The sequence below is a fragment of the Lucilia cuprina genome, chromosome X, assembly GCF_022045245.1.
Source record: "Lucilia cuprina isolate Lc7/37 chromosome X, ASM2204524v1, whole genome shotgun sequence".
Lineage (NCBI taxonomy): Eukaryota > Metazoa > Arthropoda > Insecta > Diptera > Calliphoridae > Lucilia > Lucilia cuprina.
Genome location: NC_060949.1, coordinates 1,035,182 through 1,057,330, shown reverse-complemented (window position 1 = coordinate 1,057,330; position 22,149 = coordinate 1,035,182). Strand labels below are relative to the sequence as shown.

The 22,149-nt window shown below is 27.8% G+C and overlaps 1 protein-coding gene across 16 annotated transcripts in view; it reads right to left on the bottom strand.

Annotated features, from left to right (window-relative positions):
* Positions 1-22,149, bottom strand: part of LOC111679385 (plasma membrane calcium-transporting ATPase 3) — a 203,342-nt gene that overhangs the window by 168,114 nt on the left and 13,079 nt on the right. For 14 of the 16 annotated variants that reach the window (XR_006940090.1, XM_046945310.1, XM_023440954.2 and 11 more), the window contains exons 2-15: positions 19,707-19,875; positions 19,450-19,644; positions 19,093-19,379; positions 18,808-19,018; positions 17,305-17,340; positions 15,955-16,331; positions 15,246-15,488; positions 14,320-14,561; positions 13,817-14,261; positions 13,651-13,738; positions 6,440-6,753; positions 6,184-6,382; positions 5,892-6,103; positions 5,418-5,569 (exon numbers count right to left, since the gene is read on the bottom strand). Coding sequence is in view for 15 of the 16 variants with exons in the window: in XM_046945310.1 (XP_046801266.1) it covers positions 5,418-5,569; positions 5,892-6,103; positions 6,184-6,382; positions 6,440-6,753; positions 13,651-13,738; positions 13,817-14,261; positions 14,320-14,561; positions 15,246-15,488; positions 15,955-16,331; positions 17,305-17,340; positions 18,808-19,018; positions 19,093-19,379; positions 19,450-19,644; positions 19,707-19,863 (3,158 nt within the window). In the remaining variant the exon portion in view is untranslated. The remainder of the gene's footprint in view (positions 1-5,417; positions 5,570-5,891; positions 6,104-6,183; positions 6,383-6,439; positions 6,754-13,650; positions 13,739-13,816; positions 14,262-14,319; positions 14,562-15,245; positions 15,489-15,954; positions 16,332-17,304; positions 17,341-18,807; positions 19,019-19,092; positions 19,380-19,449; positions 19,645-19,706; positions 19,876-22,149) is intronic. The other 2 variants (XM_023440957.2, XM_023440953.2) reach the window with 1 other exon arrangement.

The window sequence follows — 22,149 nt, the reverse complement described above, 5'->3', positions numbered from 1 at the left end:
ATTTTTTCTCTTTTTTCCCTGAGATAAAACCAAAATTTGTTTTTGAAATTTAATATAACCCTTGGGGTATCTAAAAATAATATTTTTTGTTACAAGAATCTGTATTTAAACGTTCCAAGATATATTATTGGAATCATTCTTCTATCGCTAATTCAATTTATTGGAACTCAAGTATATTTTTATAATAGTAGGGTCACAGTTTTTGGGGGAAACTCGTATTCTATATATTGTTTTAGATATCAGCTGTTATACGTTTTAAGTTTTTAATATATTGTGTAAGTGTACAACTCCAAAGCATGCCTCGAAGAAACGCCATTCAATATAGTGGAATCATTCTTTTTGTAACCAATGGCCTCTAGGCTGAATGTCACCATATAATTATGGTCTAACTCAAAAATATTGATATCTGTTTAAATATTATCTACTATGATCAAAATAAACCCAATATTTTGAACATACAGTGTTGTTGTAATGGGCACCATAATCATGAATGTTATGAGTAGTAAAAACTAAAATATACTGTATAGGATCACGTTTTGTTTCATGAATGTTATGAGTAGTAAAAACTAAAATATACTGTATAGGATCACGTTTTGTTAAGGCATGTTTTGGAGTTGTATACCTCTACGATGTCTTGAAAATTTAAAATATATTAGTGCTTATATCTACAATAATATATACTAGCCAACTTTGTCGGAAAATATCGATCCTAGTGGTATGAAAAGGATGTTAAGATCAAGATAATTTAATTAGAAACAGAATAACGATACCAAAGATATATCTTGAAATGTTTAAAAACAGGTCCTTATAACAAAAATTATTATTTTTATACACCTCCAGGAATCTATTAACCCCCAATATTAAATTTTGGTTTTATCTCTGGAAAAAGAGAAAAAAATGGCAAATGTGGTCAAAAATCGTAATTTTAATGATTTTATATGAAAAGATGGTACAAATGTCCCAAAATTGTGGGCCAAATGGGCCAAAAATATATCCTTTCAGTTGTTAGTAACCTCTTAAAACAATTTTAAGCAAAAAAACCATTCGATTTTAATTTTTATGTTTCGTAAAATATGGTCAAATATGAAATACAGGAAAAATTCGAATACTTTTGTGTAGTAATTTTATAGACTTTTTTAAAAAAAAAAGGTTAATTAATTTAAGTAAATATGAATTTTTAATGTTTTAAAAAGCGTGATATCAAAGCTAAGGACTGTCTAGACAATTTAACAAATTAATTTCTTAATTTTGCATACAAAATATGTTATTAAATTTGGTTTCTTTTCATATTATACCTAAATTCGAATACTTATGAGAGACACTGTACATATCTGTGCATGTAGCGGGGTTATCAGTTCTGACCTTTGTGTAAGACGTCTGAAGTCGTGCCCTACCATCACTCCAACTCTTATAGATTCGACCTGTCCAGGAATCTGTCGCACATAGGAGTGCCGTGTCGATAGAGTGACGACTAATCGTCCTTGGATTGGTCGAATTTGTATAGTTCACATTACGTAAAAAAGAATACATACATACATACTTACATACATATATACATACATGCATACATACATACACAAATACATACATACATATATAATATATATATATATATATATATATAATATATATATATATATATATATATATATATATATATATAATATATATATATATATATATATATATATATATATATAATTATATATATATATATAATATATATATATATATATATATATATATATATATATATATATAATATATATATATATATATATACATACATACATACATACACCCATCCATACATGCACACAGAAATACTGACGATTATTATACCCTTCACCTTCGTAAGAAGGGTATATATAAGTTTATCATTCCGTTTGTATTTTTTTTTATGTTTGGAATCCAAACATACAAAAAAAATACACAGCAAAAAAATATGATGAATGAATAGAAAAAAGTATTTAAAACGTTTTCAATTATATGAGAGTAGATTGTGAGTTATTGTACAATAATTTTTATGCGAATAATGTAAGTTTGAAATTTAAAACTAACACAAATTTTTTACAAGTGCTTCTTAAAACAATTTTTTTATGATAAACAAAAACAAAATCTACGTCTCGTCAATGTTTACCAGCAATGAATACAAAAGTGTTGTTGTTTTACTCTTGCTTGTATACTGTTAAGAACAACAACGTATTGCTAGTGTTAAGCGTATATAAGTGTATAGAAAACACACTGTCTATAGCTAAGCGCATTTACAAAAACAAAAGAGTACCAAGTGCATAGGACTTGGTTTGGATGCTGTTGGCGTCATTGCGTTGTTTTTTTTGTTTTTCTGTGTTTTTCGTTATGTATGTTTAGATGCCTTGTGTATTTTGTGTTTTATTTCGTTTAGCGTTGTTGTTGTTCTTTTTGTTTAGCTTTTGATGTAATAATAATGTAGTCGGGAAAAAATTTAAAATTTATAAAAGATGTTTAAAATACACTATGGTGAAGGGTATATAAGATTCGGCACAGCCGAATATAGCAATCTTACTTGTTTTTGTTTTAATATTATTTTTTCAAAAAACAAAAAAGTAATACATTTATTTATTAAAAACAATTATGATAATTATTATTCACTACTTTTTTTCTTCTTATTTTGGTTCTTTGAGTTCTCATTTAAGCTAAATTTAAAAAGGTGCAAAATTTACGTCACAAAAGTAAGTATACAGATCATTGCTGTATATATTTCGTTTAATGATATTAACAAAATTTATGAAAATTTTACTTGTATTAATACAATTACTTTTTAATAAAATATTTTTACACAATAACATGGAAAAAATCTACTTTTAGTTCCGAAATCTTGAAATTTGGCCGATTGGCTCCGGAATTAATTAGTAGAACAGTTTTTTCTCATTTTACGATTTTTTTCCACTTCATTGAACCCTACAAATGATTCTTAAAAAACCGAAATTTAAATCCGATTTTTTAAGACTTACAACATAAACTTTAAAATTTGGATAATTCTATATATTTCCTTTAATTTAAACAGGTTTTCCAAATACTCAAATTCCCAAAGCATACAATAATGCTACCAATCATATCTTGATATACTCTATACAATAACCATGTTTTAAGGATCGGACAATTTATTTGTTCTAGCAACAAATTAAGATGTATCCCTGTTCAAAATTGAACCTGATTTAATGTAAAAATCTTACTATTTTGGACAATAATCAATTTCAGAACCGATATGTAGTGTGAGTTATAGACATGGTCACCATTTGACGATTATTAGAGTGTGTAATGCATGATTAGAACCAAAAAACTTCTTTTAATTAATGGATACTAGTACAAATATTATTAATATCGCGATTTAAGACATAAATTTTAGGAAATCGGCGTTAAATATCGAATATGAATGCTATACTATGTTAAAAACGGCAAGGTTTTGCAATAGATTGCAATTATTGTAAAGAAACAATTTATTTAGAAGTTAAAATATCGTCTTCCAATGCGTCATAATGAACAAACGAGGGATATTATTGAATACCCGATCCAAAACTCCGGGGGTTTAAATAGTCAGATGTTCTTAAATACGAAAAAATGTTCCTATAAATAATATTCAGATCAATTGCCAAAAATTTAAATTTTTTGGAACAAAAAAAAGGGAATTTTTGTACATGTTATAGTGTACAGAATATTTTGTTATAAAATAATTACATTCAAACTGGTAAAATTTTATCATTAACTTACTTTTGTGATGTGAATTTTGCACATATGTGAATAATAATTATCATAATTGTTTTTAATAAATAAATATGTTACTTTTTTGATTTTTGAAAAAGTAATATCCTTTTTAAATAAAACCAATTGTTAGTATTTCTGTATACTTATTTTTGAGATTAACTGTATATATAAAAACTAATTCATCACTTATGGTGGTGTAGTTTACAAATATAGTAATAATTTTATTTATTTTAGTTTTGCTTTATGAGAAACAACTCAAGTTTTTTTATGTTTTTAGTCTGGTAAAAATATTTTCGAAAAACATACAAAAAATTTTAAAACACAAATTATATATTAGTATAGTTTGAATGATCTGCTATTAAGCAGTTATTATTTAAAAAAAAATTTGAAATCTTCTTCGTTGATCCGAATTAAATAGTAGTGACATATGAATTACATTTCGTAATAAACACGTTCCCATGATAATGATGCCAAACCATTTCTCTATCACATTGATTATCTTATGTTGGGAAAAATTGTCAGTTATATGATGTCAACAAATTACTACCATCTGATATGTTAAAAATGATTGTACAGTATAAAATGAGTATGCGTTTTTGTAATTAAGAGAGAAAGAAGAAATACATACAACAACACAAACATTCAATTGGCATAGTACATACCCACAGATACCAAATATTGATACGTTTTTGTAATAAAAAAATCAATTCTGTTGCTCAAAAAATATTATTGTATACAGCATATATATTTGTATTTGTTTTTAATAACATGTGTTGTTAATATTGTTAAACTTATGTTATATACATTTTATTTATTTATTATTATTATTTTTTTTTGATTCAATGATCAATAATTGCATACTAAAATTTATTTCTACGTATTTACCAGAGTGTATTAAAAATTCTTAGAATTTCGTATATTGGTTTAATGTTAGTATTATTAAAGAATATTCTCAAAATAGTTAAATTAGTTAACAAGAATTATATATTTTAACATATCAAATAAAATGTTTAAAAAAAATATTTAAGAAATATAGCCAAATAGGCTTAATTGCTTAAACATATTAAAAGCTTAGAAATTATTAAAATTAATGCAAATACAATGATATTGCATGTTTAAAATCAAAATAAAAACAAGAGGACTTTGATAAAACCCTTTTTAAAATAATCATATTTGTAGTATTCGGCCAGTTCGAATAACCGAATGTTCAAAATTATATATATCTTTATTAAAGAATAATTATGGACAAAAATTATTTGATGAAATTAATTTAAACAGACAGACGCGCTTATATAAGGCTTTGTCACTTACATTAAAGGATATTTGTGTTTCGTTTCTCAACGCTTATTAATTAATAATTTTCGCGAAATATCTAGTTATTGATCTACTCCTAATAAATTCAACTAAATTCAAAAATAATAGATATAAATATTACTAATACTTTTTTGTATGGTCAACAGACCAACTATAATATTCACTGTTTAACTGACCCAAATTTTCAATCACATTTCATATTGAGATATAAAATGTAATTCTACGTATATATGTTTATATAAATAATTTATATTTTAATACTATATATCTTAATACTGTGTTGTTTTTATCATAGCACATGGTTTGGTTAAATAAATATGTTATAAATAACATTTAAATGGTTTTAAATGATTACTCACGATAAAATTTTAGGTAATTTTCGCGTTGGTATGGATGTGATTAATTGTCCCCAAACTAGTGTTCCAAGACCAAAGAAAATACACCACAGCCATTGGTCAAGGGTCAATGCTTTTGTTGAGAATGCCACATTTCCGTATTGAACAATAATAACCTGAATAAAGAAATTTGTACTAAAATATGTATTTTTCGTTTGTTTAAAAAAATTAAAGTGTTCTGCAAAATATATTAGTTTTTCTACATTTCGTAATCAAATTAGTCATCCAAATATAACTTGTCGCAAGATCCACGATGATCCAAAATTTCGAATTTAAAAAATTTATCATTTGTGTTAAACAGAGACTGTCGTATTAATTTTTTAAATTAAAATTTATAAAAAATTCTCAGAAGTTTTACTAAAGTTATATTCTTTTGAATATTTATACACATTTACATGAAATATATGCAAACATTTTAATTAAAAAGTAATACAATACCTGAGAGATCATAGTAAATATCCAAATAGTATAGAAGATTGGATTCGTAAATAGTCCTTCTAAGACATTTCTTTGGCCGTGAATTTTTCGAGCGTTGATTTCATTAAACAAAGTCATCATTACAAAAGTATTAAAAATTATTGTGAAATGTTGAGTAGGTCCAGCGTTAAGTTCCTGTCCACGCCCAGATTCAATATCTAGTATAATATCGCCTAAGGTAATAAACACATAACATATACACGATTTAGTATCATAGTTCTCAAAATCATGAAATTTATTGTTTAATACATACCGGCAAATAGAAGACCAAAAATGACTACTAACTGATATAAAGCTTGTCCCAAAATATTTTTCATCATTGTACGTGAAATCAAAGGTTTTGTGCGACCGTATGGTTTACGCAGTAACAAATCAGGGGTTGGCAATTCGGTGGCCAAGGCCAATGATGCAAGTGTGTCCATAATTAAATTAACCCATAACATTTGGACAGCCTAGCGTAAAAAGAAAAGAAGTTTTAAAAATATGTGTTTATATTTTTCCCTTCTTACCTTAAGTGGCGAGTCTTGAACAGCACAAGCACCAATGAAAGCAACAATTACAGCAACTACATTAACAGTAAGCTGGAATTGTAAAAATTTGGCTATGGAATCGTAGACATTACGGCCCCACATAACAGCTTTAACAATACTGCTAAAGTTATCATCAGTTAAAATAATATCGGAAGCTTCTTTAGCCACATCAGTACCAGCAATACCCATAGCAAAACCAACATCAGCTTTTTTCAAAGCGGGACCATCATTTGTACCATCACCGGTAACAGCTACAACTTCACGATTTTCACTAACAGAACTGTCAATGATACCTAAAATAGTAAATAAATAAGCGATGTACCACAGATTTATACAGAATTTAAAAGATTTAACTACTTGTAGCGCAGTAACAAGTTAATTTTTTTATTTATCACATTTCAGCCTCTACGATTTAAAAAAATCAAATCAATAAAAATAAAACTGCAAGTCGACAAGTAGTATTCTGTATATTAATGTGAGAATAAGTTTTTTTAATCGCTAAAGTTTAAAAAATGTGAATCTACAAATGAAGCAAAATAGACCAGATACTAATATAGACTCTTGGATCAGTAGATAGCATTTTTATCAAAACTAAGCATAGAATTTATTTAATTTATTTAACACCCAACATACATTTTTTAATTTACTCACTTATGATGCACTACATAATGTTAGTTCTCCTTCATATATAAACCATATATATTTTAGATATATTGCCATCGTGAGAAAAGAACGGAGGCTTGGGTGTAAAAATAATATTATAATTTACCACCACCTCCTTGATACGTATTTTTACAAAAAGTTTTTAGTTCAGAAAAAATGCCACATGTCCGTTAAAACGTATAATAATTCTTCTTTATACTTTCTATCGGATTAATTATACTTTTTTCTTGAATAACAATTAAAGGCTAAAATATAATTATACACATGTTTCTTTTCGTTTTAATACATAATTCATTTGTGTAATATTTAGCACATTCATAAACCATTCTATGTAACAATGAGGAAAAATATTCAAACAGTTTTTGATATTCCGGTGGATTACTATTCTTTCAGTTTGGTTACTTTAAGACTGTCTATATAATATAAGAGTACATAAATTATTTTGCGATTATTGTAGAGTTTTTATTGACATAAATATTAAGGTCTGATTGGTGTGTTGCACTTGGGCATTTGGATTATACATCCAACAATATCTTATTTGAAATTTAATTTGAGGTTAGTTTCTTTTGATTTTTTTTTTTTTTTTTTGAGATTATTATTTATAATTTTGTATAATTTCTTCCTTTACATGTATTTTTTTCTCAACGAATAAAACATTAACTAATAGGCACTCATGACCTTTAATTAATAAACCATGATGACCTAAAGTATTTCTTCGTCGTATTTTTTATGTCTTTTGAACATGTTTTGGAATTGGTTGTTTTTTTCTGAGCTAAACTTAAAAACTTATACCTAAAATTAAAAATGTAATTTAAATTCTATGCTATGTATTATTTTATATTATAGTATAAAAAATGTTTATATATTTTTATGTATTACTACACTATTATTTAAATAATCACTTTTAAAAATGTGAGTACCTATAGCTTTAAAATTCGATAAACAGAACTAAGTTTCCTACAAGCCAAATCTCTACCGAATTTTCATGGTTAAAAAATTGGATCGAAATATTTTGTTTTTAAAAATTAATATTTTGATAATCCGATAGAACTTAAGCCCTATTTCAATTATCTATATATATAAAAATGAATGTGTGTTTGTTTGTATATCTATATATTTGTATGTTTGAACGTTATAGACTACTAAACAGATGAACCGATTTTCTTGAAATTTTCACGTCGTATTCCTGTGTCTCGAATATGTATTAGACTACTTTTTATTTTGAATTTTCAAGTGGGCTAGGAGCCACGCCCACATTAAGAAAATATAAAATTCGTACTTCTGAGATAATATAATAGAGTCCTTAAATTTTGTCGGAGGCACTTAAGTGTTAATATGATTATATGGGATAAAAAGACGGCGGACTAGCGTTAGGGGGCGTAGCACCTCCCATATGAATTAAATACAAAAATTCGTTTATCTTTAAATTTTACTTGAAGAATTTTGCCATTCATCTGAACATTTAGAGTATAACGAGCGAACTTTCAATGGGGACTTGACATATTCCATATGAATAAAGTACAAAATATTGTTTATCTAAAATATAGAACTATATAAGAAACTATTAGAGCTCAAATCTTCAAATTTTATATAAAAAACTTTGACATTTATGTGAACATTTAGAAAATGATAGATAAAACTTGGCGAACTTGCAATAATTTGCTTGGCATCTCTCATATGTAACATATTGTTAATATGGAAAACTATTTTGGTGTGGATGCTTCATCCATCTTCTTGTGGCATTATTTTATCATTTCGGATTTCTTTTTTTATATTTTTTTCTCATCGAATATAACATTAACTGATAAAAACTCATGTACTAATTCATACAATTGTATTTCTTTATGGTATTTTTTGTGTTGTAAGGAGTATGTTAATTTTTTAAAAAAAAACTTGTTAGTTATTTATATACACACATAAACCTCTAATTATTTCTGGAACTGGTTGAGTCTGATTTTCTCTGATAAACTTAAAAACTTATAACTTTAAATTAAAAATGGAATTGAAAGAATTTATGTTCTGGCTTTGTATTTTATATATAGTATATTAAAAATTGTTTGTATGTTTTTTTTATTTAAGAATTAATTTATTTAAGAATTATTTTTTATGTTTACTTTTAATAAGTAAAAGTTTATAACCGATTATGACCTATATTGGCTAAGTTATTGGAATAAAGAAACTGAAATTGAAATGGGTTCTAAAATTACAACATTTTAAGATAATTACGGGAAAATGATTTTACAATTTTTGAAGAGCGTTTTTTTCGAAATAGGTGTCAAATTGTTGTAATTTTTATATTTTACAAAAAAATAATTAAACAAATAGTTAGGGGTTTAGTATGGTCCATTCCAGGCATGTTTTTATTTTTGAGTTTATATGCCCCTTATAATATATTAACCCCCAGTATCTCAATGACTGGTTATATTTTTTAGTAAGGTAAAAGTAAGTAAAATCACAGCTTTCATACAAAAAATATCTTAACAAGAAGAATATTTACAGAATAACCGAAGGTGGAGTTATCGGGCCTAAAAGTTGTTTTAGATACCAGAAATACAATATTATAAAAACATTTTTTAATTATTGCAAGGTCAATTTACATATTCCTCCAATACATTTTGGTTAATATATATAATAAAAACCTGTAAAACCGGTTAACAGAAACGTATAAAATATAAGAGAAATTTTAAATGCAATTCATATTTTCAAGTCGTTTTAACATAATTGTGATCTTATACAAATAATTCGATGTTATTTCAAAATTTTAATTATTTACTCAAAAACTATACCGAAAATACAATATAGTTCATGCAAAACACATATGTTTTCCAAAATTGTATTATACATAAAAATCTGCAAAAAATTATGTTTCTATTGTTCCAAAAATTTGACTTTTTTAATACATCTTTAAAAGAATATTTTTTGTTTTATAAATGACCCAAACAAAAGGAATTTTGTATTTATATTATGAAAATTTGTTATGAAGTTTTAATCCGGTATGCTGCTCTCTAACAGTTTTTAAAAATAAATATAAAATAAATGTTTAATTTATCAAATTAATTTAATTTATTCATTTAGTTTAAATGATTTTTGAAAATCAATTGAAAAGCAATTTTGTATTTATATTATGAAAATTTGTTATGAAGTTTTATTCCGGTATGCTACTCTCTAAGAGTTTTTAAAAATAAATATAAAATAAATGTTTAATTTGTCAAATGAATTTAATTTATTCATCTAGTATATCTGATTTTTGATTGTATATGCTAAAGAATGTTGATTATTGGAAATATGTTTTTCTCCTTTGTTTTCTTCATTGTTTGCCTTTTTGGTATGGACAGTGATGTAAGAATATTTTGTTCAGGTGTATTTGGTCCTGTTGCTGTTAAAATATATTTTTTTCGTCATAAGTTTTCTGCATTATCAGTTTGTGACATTTCAGTTGAATACTATTTTTCAGTGTAGTTTCTTTGAGTCTATTTGACAGTATTATAACAGAGAGTACAAAAATTTTTGAATGTTTTGAATGTCATACTAATGACTAGGGTTGTCAATAATTCGTGTTTAAAATTTTTCTAACAAAAACTTACAATATTTTATTTATTCGAACAAATAAAAGTTTTTATTCGAATAATATAATAAAATATAAATAAAACTTGCCAAACACCTCTATAATCATAAGATACGAGTAAAAAACGGGTTTGCGTAGATTAATGCATCAGTTCAATCTGAAATATGTGTGCATTTCATCAGCTACTTAACATATTTTATACCCACCATCAAAAATGATGTATTTGTTTCCGTTTGTAACACATTGACATATTGGGTCCTTATTAAATTCTTAAACGATCAAGCCATCCATTAGCCTAGAGCTGGAGAGTTGAAATTTTGAAAAAAAAAATTTGTTTTGGTATTGAAAATGGGCAATATTTGTCTACGATTTAACATAGCATCCAAATAAGTTTCACATCAGAAATGCAGATAACTTGCCTATAAGAGCGGATTGCAATGAAATTCAAAATGTAAACATTTTTAAGGAACCAAAATGTTTGTTCAAAAATAATAATAAAATATGGAAAAAAGTAACATCAAAATTTTATTCGAATATTCGATTATTCGACAAAAATTTTTCGAATTATTTTTTATTCTAAATTGGAAATTTTTTGTTTGTTCGAAGTAAAACAAACATTTTTCCTTGATTAATCGAATAATTTTTATTCGAATGACAACCCTACTAATGATTGATTGAAGTGCTGCACTTGGGTATATGGATTAGACAACCAGCAATATCATATTTTGAATTTAATTTGCAGATAGTGTCTTGGCATTGAATTTGGGTGTAAGGTTGTTTTCCAGCGAATTATTTATTTCTCTAGAGGATTTATTTATTCATTCATTCATTCATTCATTCATTTATTTATTTATTTATTTATTTATTTATTTATTTTTTTATTTATTTATTTATTTGGGATTATTCTTGAACCTACTTTTGATATCAGTGATTAGTCTTAGACTTGGTGCGGATAATGTTTTTGTTACTTGATTTTTAAATGCAAACTTTAATAAACTATCTTATGCAAATTCGATTATTTAAGTTGATAATAATGTAATATAGTTAAAAAAGAGTTAAATCGCAATGTATACATTCACTCGGAGATACAAAGGCAAATTGTGAATCCCTTTAATAAAGAACAAGGATAAGTAAAAAGAAGACAGAAAAAAAGAGAGAAATAAAAAGAGTGAAAGTTTCCCTCCAAAAAGGGAACAAGAAAGAAAGTGGGCATGGAAGGGAAATCCCTAATTGTCTGTAATGTGAAAATCCTAAATATTCCCCTGATGAAGCCCATAGCGTCGCCTAGGTTGCACCCTGCTACATCACCTAGTTCATTGTAGAATCCTTTACCTAGCCATTTCATTAGCCATATGTATGAAAATATTAATAAATAGTAACAATGAAAGATCAAGATCACCCCTAATTATTATATGGTTTTTTAGGTCCCTTTTTAATATTTTAATATTCACGTATTTTATAAAATTTAAGAATGAAAATTAGCCCCAAAGGAAAAAAGATTTGTTTCGGGGTATTTCTTCATTTCATAACATTGGGGTCATAATTTTTTTTTTTGCAAAATGCCGTATTACTCCAAATATAAAAATGTTGAAATACCCCAAAAAATGTATAAAAAAACAAAAATTTCGTGTTTTTGTTTCCTGTATCTTTGTTGGGGCAATATTTCGTTTTATGTTTTTGGGCCATTTTACCTGGGGCCATAATTCGCAGCGCCCCTGCTACATCTCCTAGTTCATCGTAGAATCCTTTACCTAGCCATTTCAGTCTCAGACTCTGTAATCTGGGACAGTGGCATAAAATATGCCCTACTGTCTCCAGTTCTTATTCGTCCTCACACAACCTACGAAAATTCTGTGTGTTACCGACCACATACCCCTAAAGTTTCCAATTGAGCAGTGTCTGGTAAATACCCCTACTAAAATCCTTATGCTCTTTCTGTCCAATCCTAATAGCATTCTGGTTGCTTTTGGGTTTAACTTCGGCCATAGTGTCCTAGAAACCCTATAATCCAGTCTACTGTTCCATGATTGGTTGGTGGAGTTGTTGAAGTATTCGGAAATTAGCCTATAGTAATGACAAATGGGGGGTTTTACCGAACCGACCCTTCTATCGAGTTACAAATCCGAGATCTGTCGGGCCAATTCATCTGCAATCTCATTTCCCTGTATGTCACAGTGTCCCGGTACCCAACACAGCCTGACTGTGTATATCCTGATTAACCCTCTCAGGTCCTTTTGCAGCTGTTTACCATGCTAGAATGTAATGTTTTACATTGCAAAGCTTTAAGAGCTGCCTGACTATCAACATAATTCGTCACTTCCGACGCCCTAGTAATGTGTGCCTTAATAATATCCACGGATTTCCACATAGCCAGGTTTTCCGCTTGAAAGACGCGACATTCGTCCGGAAGTCTGTAGGACACTCTTATGTTGTCATCTACTTAATCATGAAATAACTCCCCATAACAAAAATGAAATCCCCAAAAATGAGGTGTTATTTCATTTCATTGGGCCTTTTATTCATTTTTAAATTGGGGAATTATTTCATAATGAAATAAGTCTCCAAATTTGAGGACTTTTTTAATTTTTGTTTTGGGGAGTTATTTCATGACGCCGTTAACTTAATAATGGTTTTTGGATAAGGCGGTAAAACATACTCATTAATTTGGGAAAATTTTACTAAAAATATTTATCTTTTGTTTTTTAATTTTTTATATGAATATAAAAACAATATATACAAGAATTATCTAAACAAAAATAGTTTTTACAACAAAAATTAATTGTAGGTTTTGAGTTATAAATAAATGAATATTTGGTACTCTGTTTATATAAGATATGCCAAACAAATACGACCCAATATTCTATGAAATTAGAAACACATATTAAGTACGTAAATATATTGGGAATAGCATTGAAACGTATTCTAGATATGTTTTTAAAAGTTAAAACTCTTATTTTATTACCTTTGACTAAGTTGTATTTATCAGTAGGAGATGAACGAGCTAATACACGCAATTTTGGCCAAACTTTATCAATTAAATGCTGTTGGATCTGTTAAAGAGATAATTTAAAATATACATCGTAGTTTGTATTGTATTTCATTTAAATAAAATTATATTCAATACTTACATCTCCATTACTATCACGTATAAGCCTATTAAATTCTTTGCCTTCTAAGACTAAGAAATCATCACCAGGTTTCAAAATTCCACATTTACCGGCAATGGAACGAGCTGTATTAATATTGTCACCGGTAACCATACGTACTGTAATACCAGCACGCTGGCACTTACGTATGGCTTCTGGAACTTCGGGTCTTACGGGATCTTCAATTCCTACAACGCACAGACAGGTTAAATTTGCCATAATATTTTCCTCGTCATCCCAATTGGGCTCATTTTCTATGTGGACTTCGTTAATAGCAGCTTTGCCAGGCACAAAATCACGATATGCAATGCATATAGTACGTAAACCATCGCAAGCCATGGGTTCTATAACTTCGCGTATTAAACGTTCCTGCATATCACGAGTGAATTTCTCCAAAACTCCATCATGACCATAAATAAACGCGCACCTTAAATGTTATTATCAATGTTAATATTATAACAGATATTTTAAGCTAAAAAATATACTTTTTTAACATAATTTCCGAAGCACCCTTGCTATATAAGCGGTATCCACCATTTGATCTTGGTATAACTGTTCCCATGCTCTTACGCACGGAATTAAATGTATAAACACGCGTAAACTTATCTTCAGTAATTTCATCTCTTATAGATTGATATTTTACACCCAGACCCTGTACAAAGCCTAATAAAGCACACTCTGTTTTATTGCCAACCTGCATGGGCAGATCTCCAGGATCGGCGCCAGGCTTAAATTAATTAAAGTAAAAAATATGTTTTAATATACATAAATAACATACACTGGTAGCCAAAACTATGTGTAATGGTATATACAATTTTCTACGCTGAAGGAAATTTATAACAATTTTTTGTTTTAGTTAATATGATTTGTTAACTACATGGACGCAGGTATCCTGCTCCTATTTTAATGAATTGGTCAAAAAAAGCAACTTCATAATAAATACTTTTAAAATTAATTATCTTCTGTTCCGTCGGTGAAAAATTGTTAACCCAGCGACAGATGCATTAACCGAAAGTTTGATCCCAAAGAAAGAACTATAGGCAATAGTAAAGATGTTACAACAATGATTCAAAATAAAATAAAATATATAAGTTTTTCGATGAAATATGGGTACATTTGCTGATTCTATCTCCTATTAACATTTTTCACTATTTTTGAATTCCAATAATGTTGCAATAATCGGTATTTTTTTCGTTAATAGACCTTATTCAAAATTTGGTTTATTTTCTGTTATTTGTTAAATAAATTCAATGCAATACACAGAATTATAACAGATTTATAATATCTTCAGCGTGGAAAATTTGATAAGCGATTCTACATAAATACTTCATCAGTTTTTTTCAGTTTTGGCAGCTAATGTATTTACGTAAATAAATTTTTTGTGTATAAAAACTAAGAACTATAAACTTACCAAAATGTTTGAAGTGTATGCAGAATTTACTGAAATACCTTGGGTAATTAAGTTGCCTACATGATGTGGAATATCGTTCAAAGTAGGTAAAACTTTGCATAACTTTTCGCAAATGTACGATTGAACCACAGTCATGCGATTTGTAGTTAATGTTCCAGTCTTATCTGAACAAATGGCAGTGGCATTGCCCATAGTCTCGCAAGCATCCAAATGACGCACCAAGTTGTTATCTTTCATCATTTTCTAAATGAGTATAAAACACATTATTTTACAATTTATTCATATACTTAAAAGCTTATTACGCAAATTTTAGCACCTTTCAATTCTTCTAAAACAGTCTATAAAAGTTTGAAGTATTTTCAAAATAAATATATTTATATATAATATAAATATATAAATATAAGTACATTTTTAACTCTTCGCCTTTTAAGTGGAATGTTTTAAATTTTGTAAAAAAATTCATATTAAATTGTAAACTATAATAGTTATAATATCCCTACACAAGCTTAAACAACATAAATATACATTAGAACGATTTTCTAAACATTGAACATTGTTATATCAGCTACAATAAATTACTTCATTTAGTAAATTTTTAAATTTTTAAGACTGTTTCAGGAATTTTTAAGATTTCTTAATTTGCAATATATTCCTTAAAGCATTCAAGTATTTACAGTAGTATTTAGAGATTATTTCAGTTTAATTTTACCTTTACTGAATAAGCTAATGAAAGTGTAACGGCTAATGGTAGACCCTCAGGAACAGCTACAACCAAAACGGTAACACCAATAATTAAATGCTTGACCAGATTATTAGCGTATGTATTTTTCCAAGGTTTTTCTTCAATAACAAACGTTTTAATACAGAATTGTATAACTAATAAGATTACAGTTAGTACGGCAATTGTTGATCCAGCATAACCAATTTGTATAGCCAATTTTGTAAGTTTTGCTTGTAGAACGGACTTCTCTTTTTTGTGACCTGACTCGGGTGCAGCAGCTGTGGAAGACTGCTGTTGTTGTATGTGGTTGCCGTCAGAGTCAGCCTTATGACTAACAACTTTTGTTGGAGCTCTGTCATCGTCGCCTAATGTATCAAATTTATAAAGATGGTATTTTAAATTAAAATGAATATACTATTTTATTAATTTTTATCGATAACATCCTTCTAGGATAGTAATTAGAGTGCGCCTGTTTTTTTCTTTAAATTTTAACACGTAGTTAACAGTAGAAATTGCAATCAACGCACTCTAATTGTTGTTAACTGATTTCAAATATTATTACATATTTTGTTATTATTTATTTACAAATAACCTCTTAGTAACCCATTACATTATACACGCAAATAATTTAAAAATATAAATATTAAAAAAATATTGCATCTTTAACACATTATTAAAATAAAAAATTCCTATATATTTTGTACGTAAGTTTGTTTAAGAAACTTAAAAATATAAAATGAGTGCAAGCAACTTATGGGCTCATTTAGCAAAACGTAACACATTTTTACAAGCGAAAAACTGAATTCTCCGGATTCCCTAAATATATTGTTAATTTTATTCAAAAATAATAACGCTTTTCAATATAAAGAATTTTGGTGAGTATTCAATATTTTATAAACGTTATATTTTTTAGTTTATTAAAATATATACTATGTATATGTTAAAGTATATTAAGAAAAATGTAAAGAATTAATTTTTCTTTATATAGAAGAATTACAATTGGTAAAAATAAAAATATACAACAAAATTACAAAAAAAAACTAATGGATAATATTGAAATGTGGAATTGAGAGTATTTTTAAAATGTATTAATATATTTATCGCACACCCAGTACAAAAGTGACTCAACTCAAAACTTTAAGACTTAAATCTTATAAACACGAAAATAAATAAATTTTGAGTTGGGTCACTTTTTTACTGGGTGTGATATCTTAATTAATATAAATAACTTAAAAAGATATGAATATATTTCACTTTCACTCGTTTTCAAATCAAAATAAACGATACGTCATATAAAATGAGCCCATATAGAGGATTGGTTAAATGTAGCATAATCACCTGTTAAACTCTTACTCTTTTTGGCCTTTTTAGCTTCTACACAAACGTCATTACCAATTTGTTCATTAAAAACGAGAGAATAACAAATAGATAGATAGTAGATCGAGCATGTTGAATTATGATCGGAAGTATTGTTATTTTGTTGGTGGTTGTGGTAGTGGTTGTTGGTGATGATTGTGGTCATATGGTGATGTAGATGTTGGTAACGGGGCATTCAAAGGCAAACAAAAAAGAATGATGATTATTTAATAATATTTAAAGTAAAATGTTACAAAAATAAATAAATAAAAATATAAACAATTAATAAAATAACCAAAAATTATGTTTCACAAATTTCAGATAATTTTATAGAGCTGAGCAAAACAATGCAATACAAATTCGCACCACGTACATTTCAAAAAAATTAGGGAACAAATGTTAATATTCTATTTAAAAAGCATGGTCAGGCAACAAATTATAAAAATAAAATATTGTTGGACATGTCTGACAAACACAACACAAGAAACTTTTAGGTATACAAAAAGCGTATTACCGAATTCTCGGGTTATAGCTCCGAGATTCTAAGAATCTTTCCAACGTAACCCTCTGGGACCGACGTGAACTTTTCTTAACTATTTTACTGACGTAGTGTCTACCAGATACCATTTTTGGAAATCCTCTATTGCGTACGAACTGCTTTTTAAACCTAGTAAGCGAACTGGTTTTTAAATCTCTTATTTTAACAGATTTGATTTTTGTCAAATCCCATAGGGTTAAGTTAAATTTTTAAAACATTTTTAATTGGAGCAATTCATGACTATCTGTTCATAACTTTATAAAGTTCCCAAAAAATCGATATTAAAAAAAAATAATATTTTGAAATAATATATTGAAATGATTTCCTTCTGTAAGATCCCCAATATGAGGTCTAAAATATAACAAAATTCTATTTTTACCAAATTTTAGATTTCTGTATAAGTAATAATATAATGTTCGACGTTTGAACATTGAAAGTACATATACAGAATTATTTTAATGAAAAGAGACTATAAAAAAACGTATTATGAAAATATTTTTCTATAAAAAATATTGAAATGAGGAAAATAAAATAAGTAAAAATAAATAAAATTTACCAAACATCCTGCAAAAACAATTTTGTATGTAAAGATGTGTTTTTTTATTTACTCAAGACATTTATACGAAGAAAAACAAGAAAATGTACCAAAACATAGATTATAAAATTAAAAATGTATGTAAATTTTGTATGTAAATGATTTTAGAAAATCGGTTTGCGCGGAACGTTTTTACATCAAAAAGGCTTTTTCGGTATACACGCAAAAACGTACTGATAGGGCTTAATTTTGGTATATTCCTCATATACATGTGTGCATATGTAAAAAGTATATGCAATTGAAATTTAAAAATAAATTTACTTTCTATTATTGCAAGTTTTAACATAATTTCTGTAATACTTTTCCGTCTAATACATATACAATATTTTGAATATTGTTTTTATACGATTACCTTTTTTCATTTTCTTGATTTCCGCTTCTTGTTCATCGACGGCTGCTCCTAATAAGGTAAAGATAATACCAGCTTGTGAATTAACACCAACAGCAGTAACAACCATTTTACCGCTGCCCTCCATAACATGCGTTCCTGATAATACCATAGGATCATTTTCAATACCTTTCTTGACATGATCAGACTCTCCAGTTAATGAAGACTCATCGACCTGCAAATAAGTTAAATTTTTTATATTAATAACTTAAAAAAATATCGTAAAAATCAATTAATATTTGTATGTACCTTTAAGTCATTACTTTGTATGAGAATACCATCAGCTGGTAAAAGGTCACCATATTTGATTTGAGCAATATCGCCAACTACAATATCCCCAACTGATATTTGACACACTTCGCCACCACGTATTACTGAGAATTTGTGTTCGCCTTCTATACGATTTTGTAAGCCCCTAAATTGACGTTCCTTGGAATAATCATTAAAAGCTGTCACTAGGACAACCACTATTACTGAAATTAAAATGGCTAGCCCTTCGATCCAACCATGATGATCCTCTTCTTCTTGTAAAACAGCTAAAAATAAATAATTTAGATTTGATTTATTGTTTAAAATTTTTGAACAGTTGAATAAAATTAATCTTACGGGCATCCTCGTCGGCAGGTTTATAAAATGACAGACCAAGTGATACTAATGCTGCAACTTCTAAAATAATAAGTGTTACATCTTGCAAAGCTTCCCAAACTAATGTAAGAAAGGTTTTGGGAGGTTTCGGTGGTATAGTATTAGACCCAAACGTTTCTCTTCTATGTTCAACATCAGATTTTGATCCACCCAAACCTAATTTAAAGAAATATATATATTAAAAGAAAGTCAATTGTAATTCATAGCTTATATTTTACCTTCATTTGGCGATGTGTATAGTTTTTTACAAATTTCTGTTATACCACCAAATTCTTGAACTTTCTGAACACCCTCTCGGCCTCTGTGTTCCATGAGCTCTCGTAATTGCTTAAGAGAAATCCCATATTGAGCCGGTCTTCCATCTATTGTGGCCATTTATAACAATCACTACAACGAAAGTAAATATATTTTACAAAGAGCTCGCACTATGTATGAAGTTTAGTTTTAATTTTATTTAGTTTAGTTTTTAATGAAATCACATTCATTTGAAATTAAAAATTTTTAATAATATTTGTTAAATTCACAATCTAGTTGTGAGTTACATTTACTAAAATATATTCATGTTAATTACATTTTAAACTAATAAGCCTTTTTAATAAAATTGTAGTTGTATGTTTTGGTAAACTACAATTTTGGTTGTAAAAATATACTCAAATTTTGAAAAGTTATTTTCTGAAGGGCCCATGTAGGGGGGCTAAGGTCAAAATAGTGTCTATAAATTCAAAAATATTTCTAACATATTCAGGGCAATTAGTTATTACTTCCTTATAAAAGAACAATAATAAACGGATTTGAACAAAATTCATAAAAGAGCAACCCAAGAAATCTCTAACATACTCAGATACATGATCATGCATTTTTAATTGATATACATAAGGTATTATTCCCTTAAAAAGTAGTAAACACTTTTTGAACTCCTGAGCATTATAGGTTCACCTTCAACTGTAATAGATAAATACACATTGAAACCATGGGGTTTAAAAAGCATAGCTTTAGTCTTTGCAAGGTATATCTTCAGTTTATTTTCTCTCATCCATCCAGAAGATTTATGTCATATTGAAACACATCAAGAAGCTGAAGATGACCAGAAAATAAAAGTTGTATATCATTTGCAAAAAAACAATTTTTAAGGTTTAGATCAGACTGACATTTATATTGCATTGTAACATTTTTTAATTAATTTATTACTACAATAGTATTCTCACGAAGGGTATATATAAGTTTGTCATTCCGTTTGTAATTTCTATAATAAAATTTTCCGACCCTATAAAGTATATATATTCTGGATCCTTATAGATAGCGGAGTCGATTAAGTCATGTCCGTCTGTCGGTCTGATGAAATCAGTTTTCAGAGGACCCCAGATATCGGCGAGATCCGAATCTTCAATAATTCTATTAGACATGCTTTCGAGAAGATCGCTTTTTTAAATCAGCAAAATCGGTCGGCAAATAACGGAGGTATGACCAAAAATCGAGGCAACCTCTGAAAATTTCATCAAAAAATGTCATATATTTTGTATGTTTGGATGCTGTTGGCGTCATTGAGTTGTGTGTTTTTTTTGTAATTCTGTTCGTATATTTGCATGTAGGTTTTATTGCGTTGTTTATTTAGTTTTTCTGTGTTTTTCGTTATGTATGTTTATTAAGATGCCTGTTGGTTAAGATGCCTTGTGTATTTTGTTTTTTTATTTCGTTTAGCGTTGTTGTTGTTCATTTTGTTTTGCTTTTGGTGTAATATTAATGTAGTTGGGAAAAAATTTCATTAAATTAGCCCTATTCAGGGGTATAGTTGAATGGGAGCTAGGTGAAATAATAGACCGACCTTAACCATTTTCAATAGGGTTCGTCCCTGGAACAATAGAAGATCATGTACCAAATTTCACGGACAGACAGACGGACGGGCGGACATAGCTAATCGACTCAGAAAATGATTCTTAGCAAATGATTTTATTAGCAAAGATCCGTTGTGAAAGTTTGGTCAAATTGGGTAAAAAAGAGAGAAATTATGAAAAACGGGCTGAAGTACTGTTTTTGTCCTTAAAAAGTGAATATTGTCTGTTCTAAGGCTAAATACTTTCGATTTAGCTTTTAGCTTTTTAAGTGTCAGAAATATGTATTGGGAAAAATTCGTTTCGATCCCAGGGCGGGAGATCGTGAAGTAGGCATGTGGGTAATTCCAACGTAACATGTAATTATGTGTTGTTTATGTACTTTTTCGGAAATATGCAAATACTTGAAAATTTTTATGCTGTATTCAGTCAAAAGATATATTTTAGAAAAATTAAATTAAACTGGGTAAAACGAGGGGTTTCGTGTTTTTCATAAGGTCCACACCTAAATGGCTGGGCCGACTTTAAGAAATTTTAAACAGATATATATCTTTACTTAGAAGTTTTAATTAGTCCAAAAAAATCAAAAAGGGACGAAATACGGAACGCGGTAAAATTATTATTTTTTAAATAAAGAAACAAAAGTAATTTCTACTTATATACTTTCCCCCTTATTCATAAACGGTTTATAAAATATATATGTATAAAAATTTTGTTTTATAAACCTTTTAAATAAAAATGTTTGTTTGTGCATTTTAAAAATTTAGTAAACTAAAAATTTACAGATAAAAAGAACGAATTTAGTTGTGCAAACTTAAAATGATATGAAGTT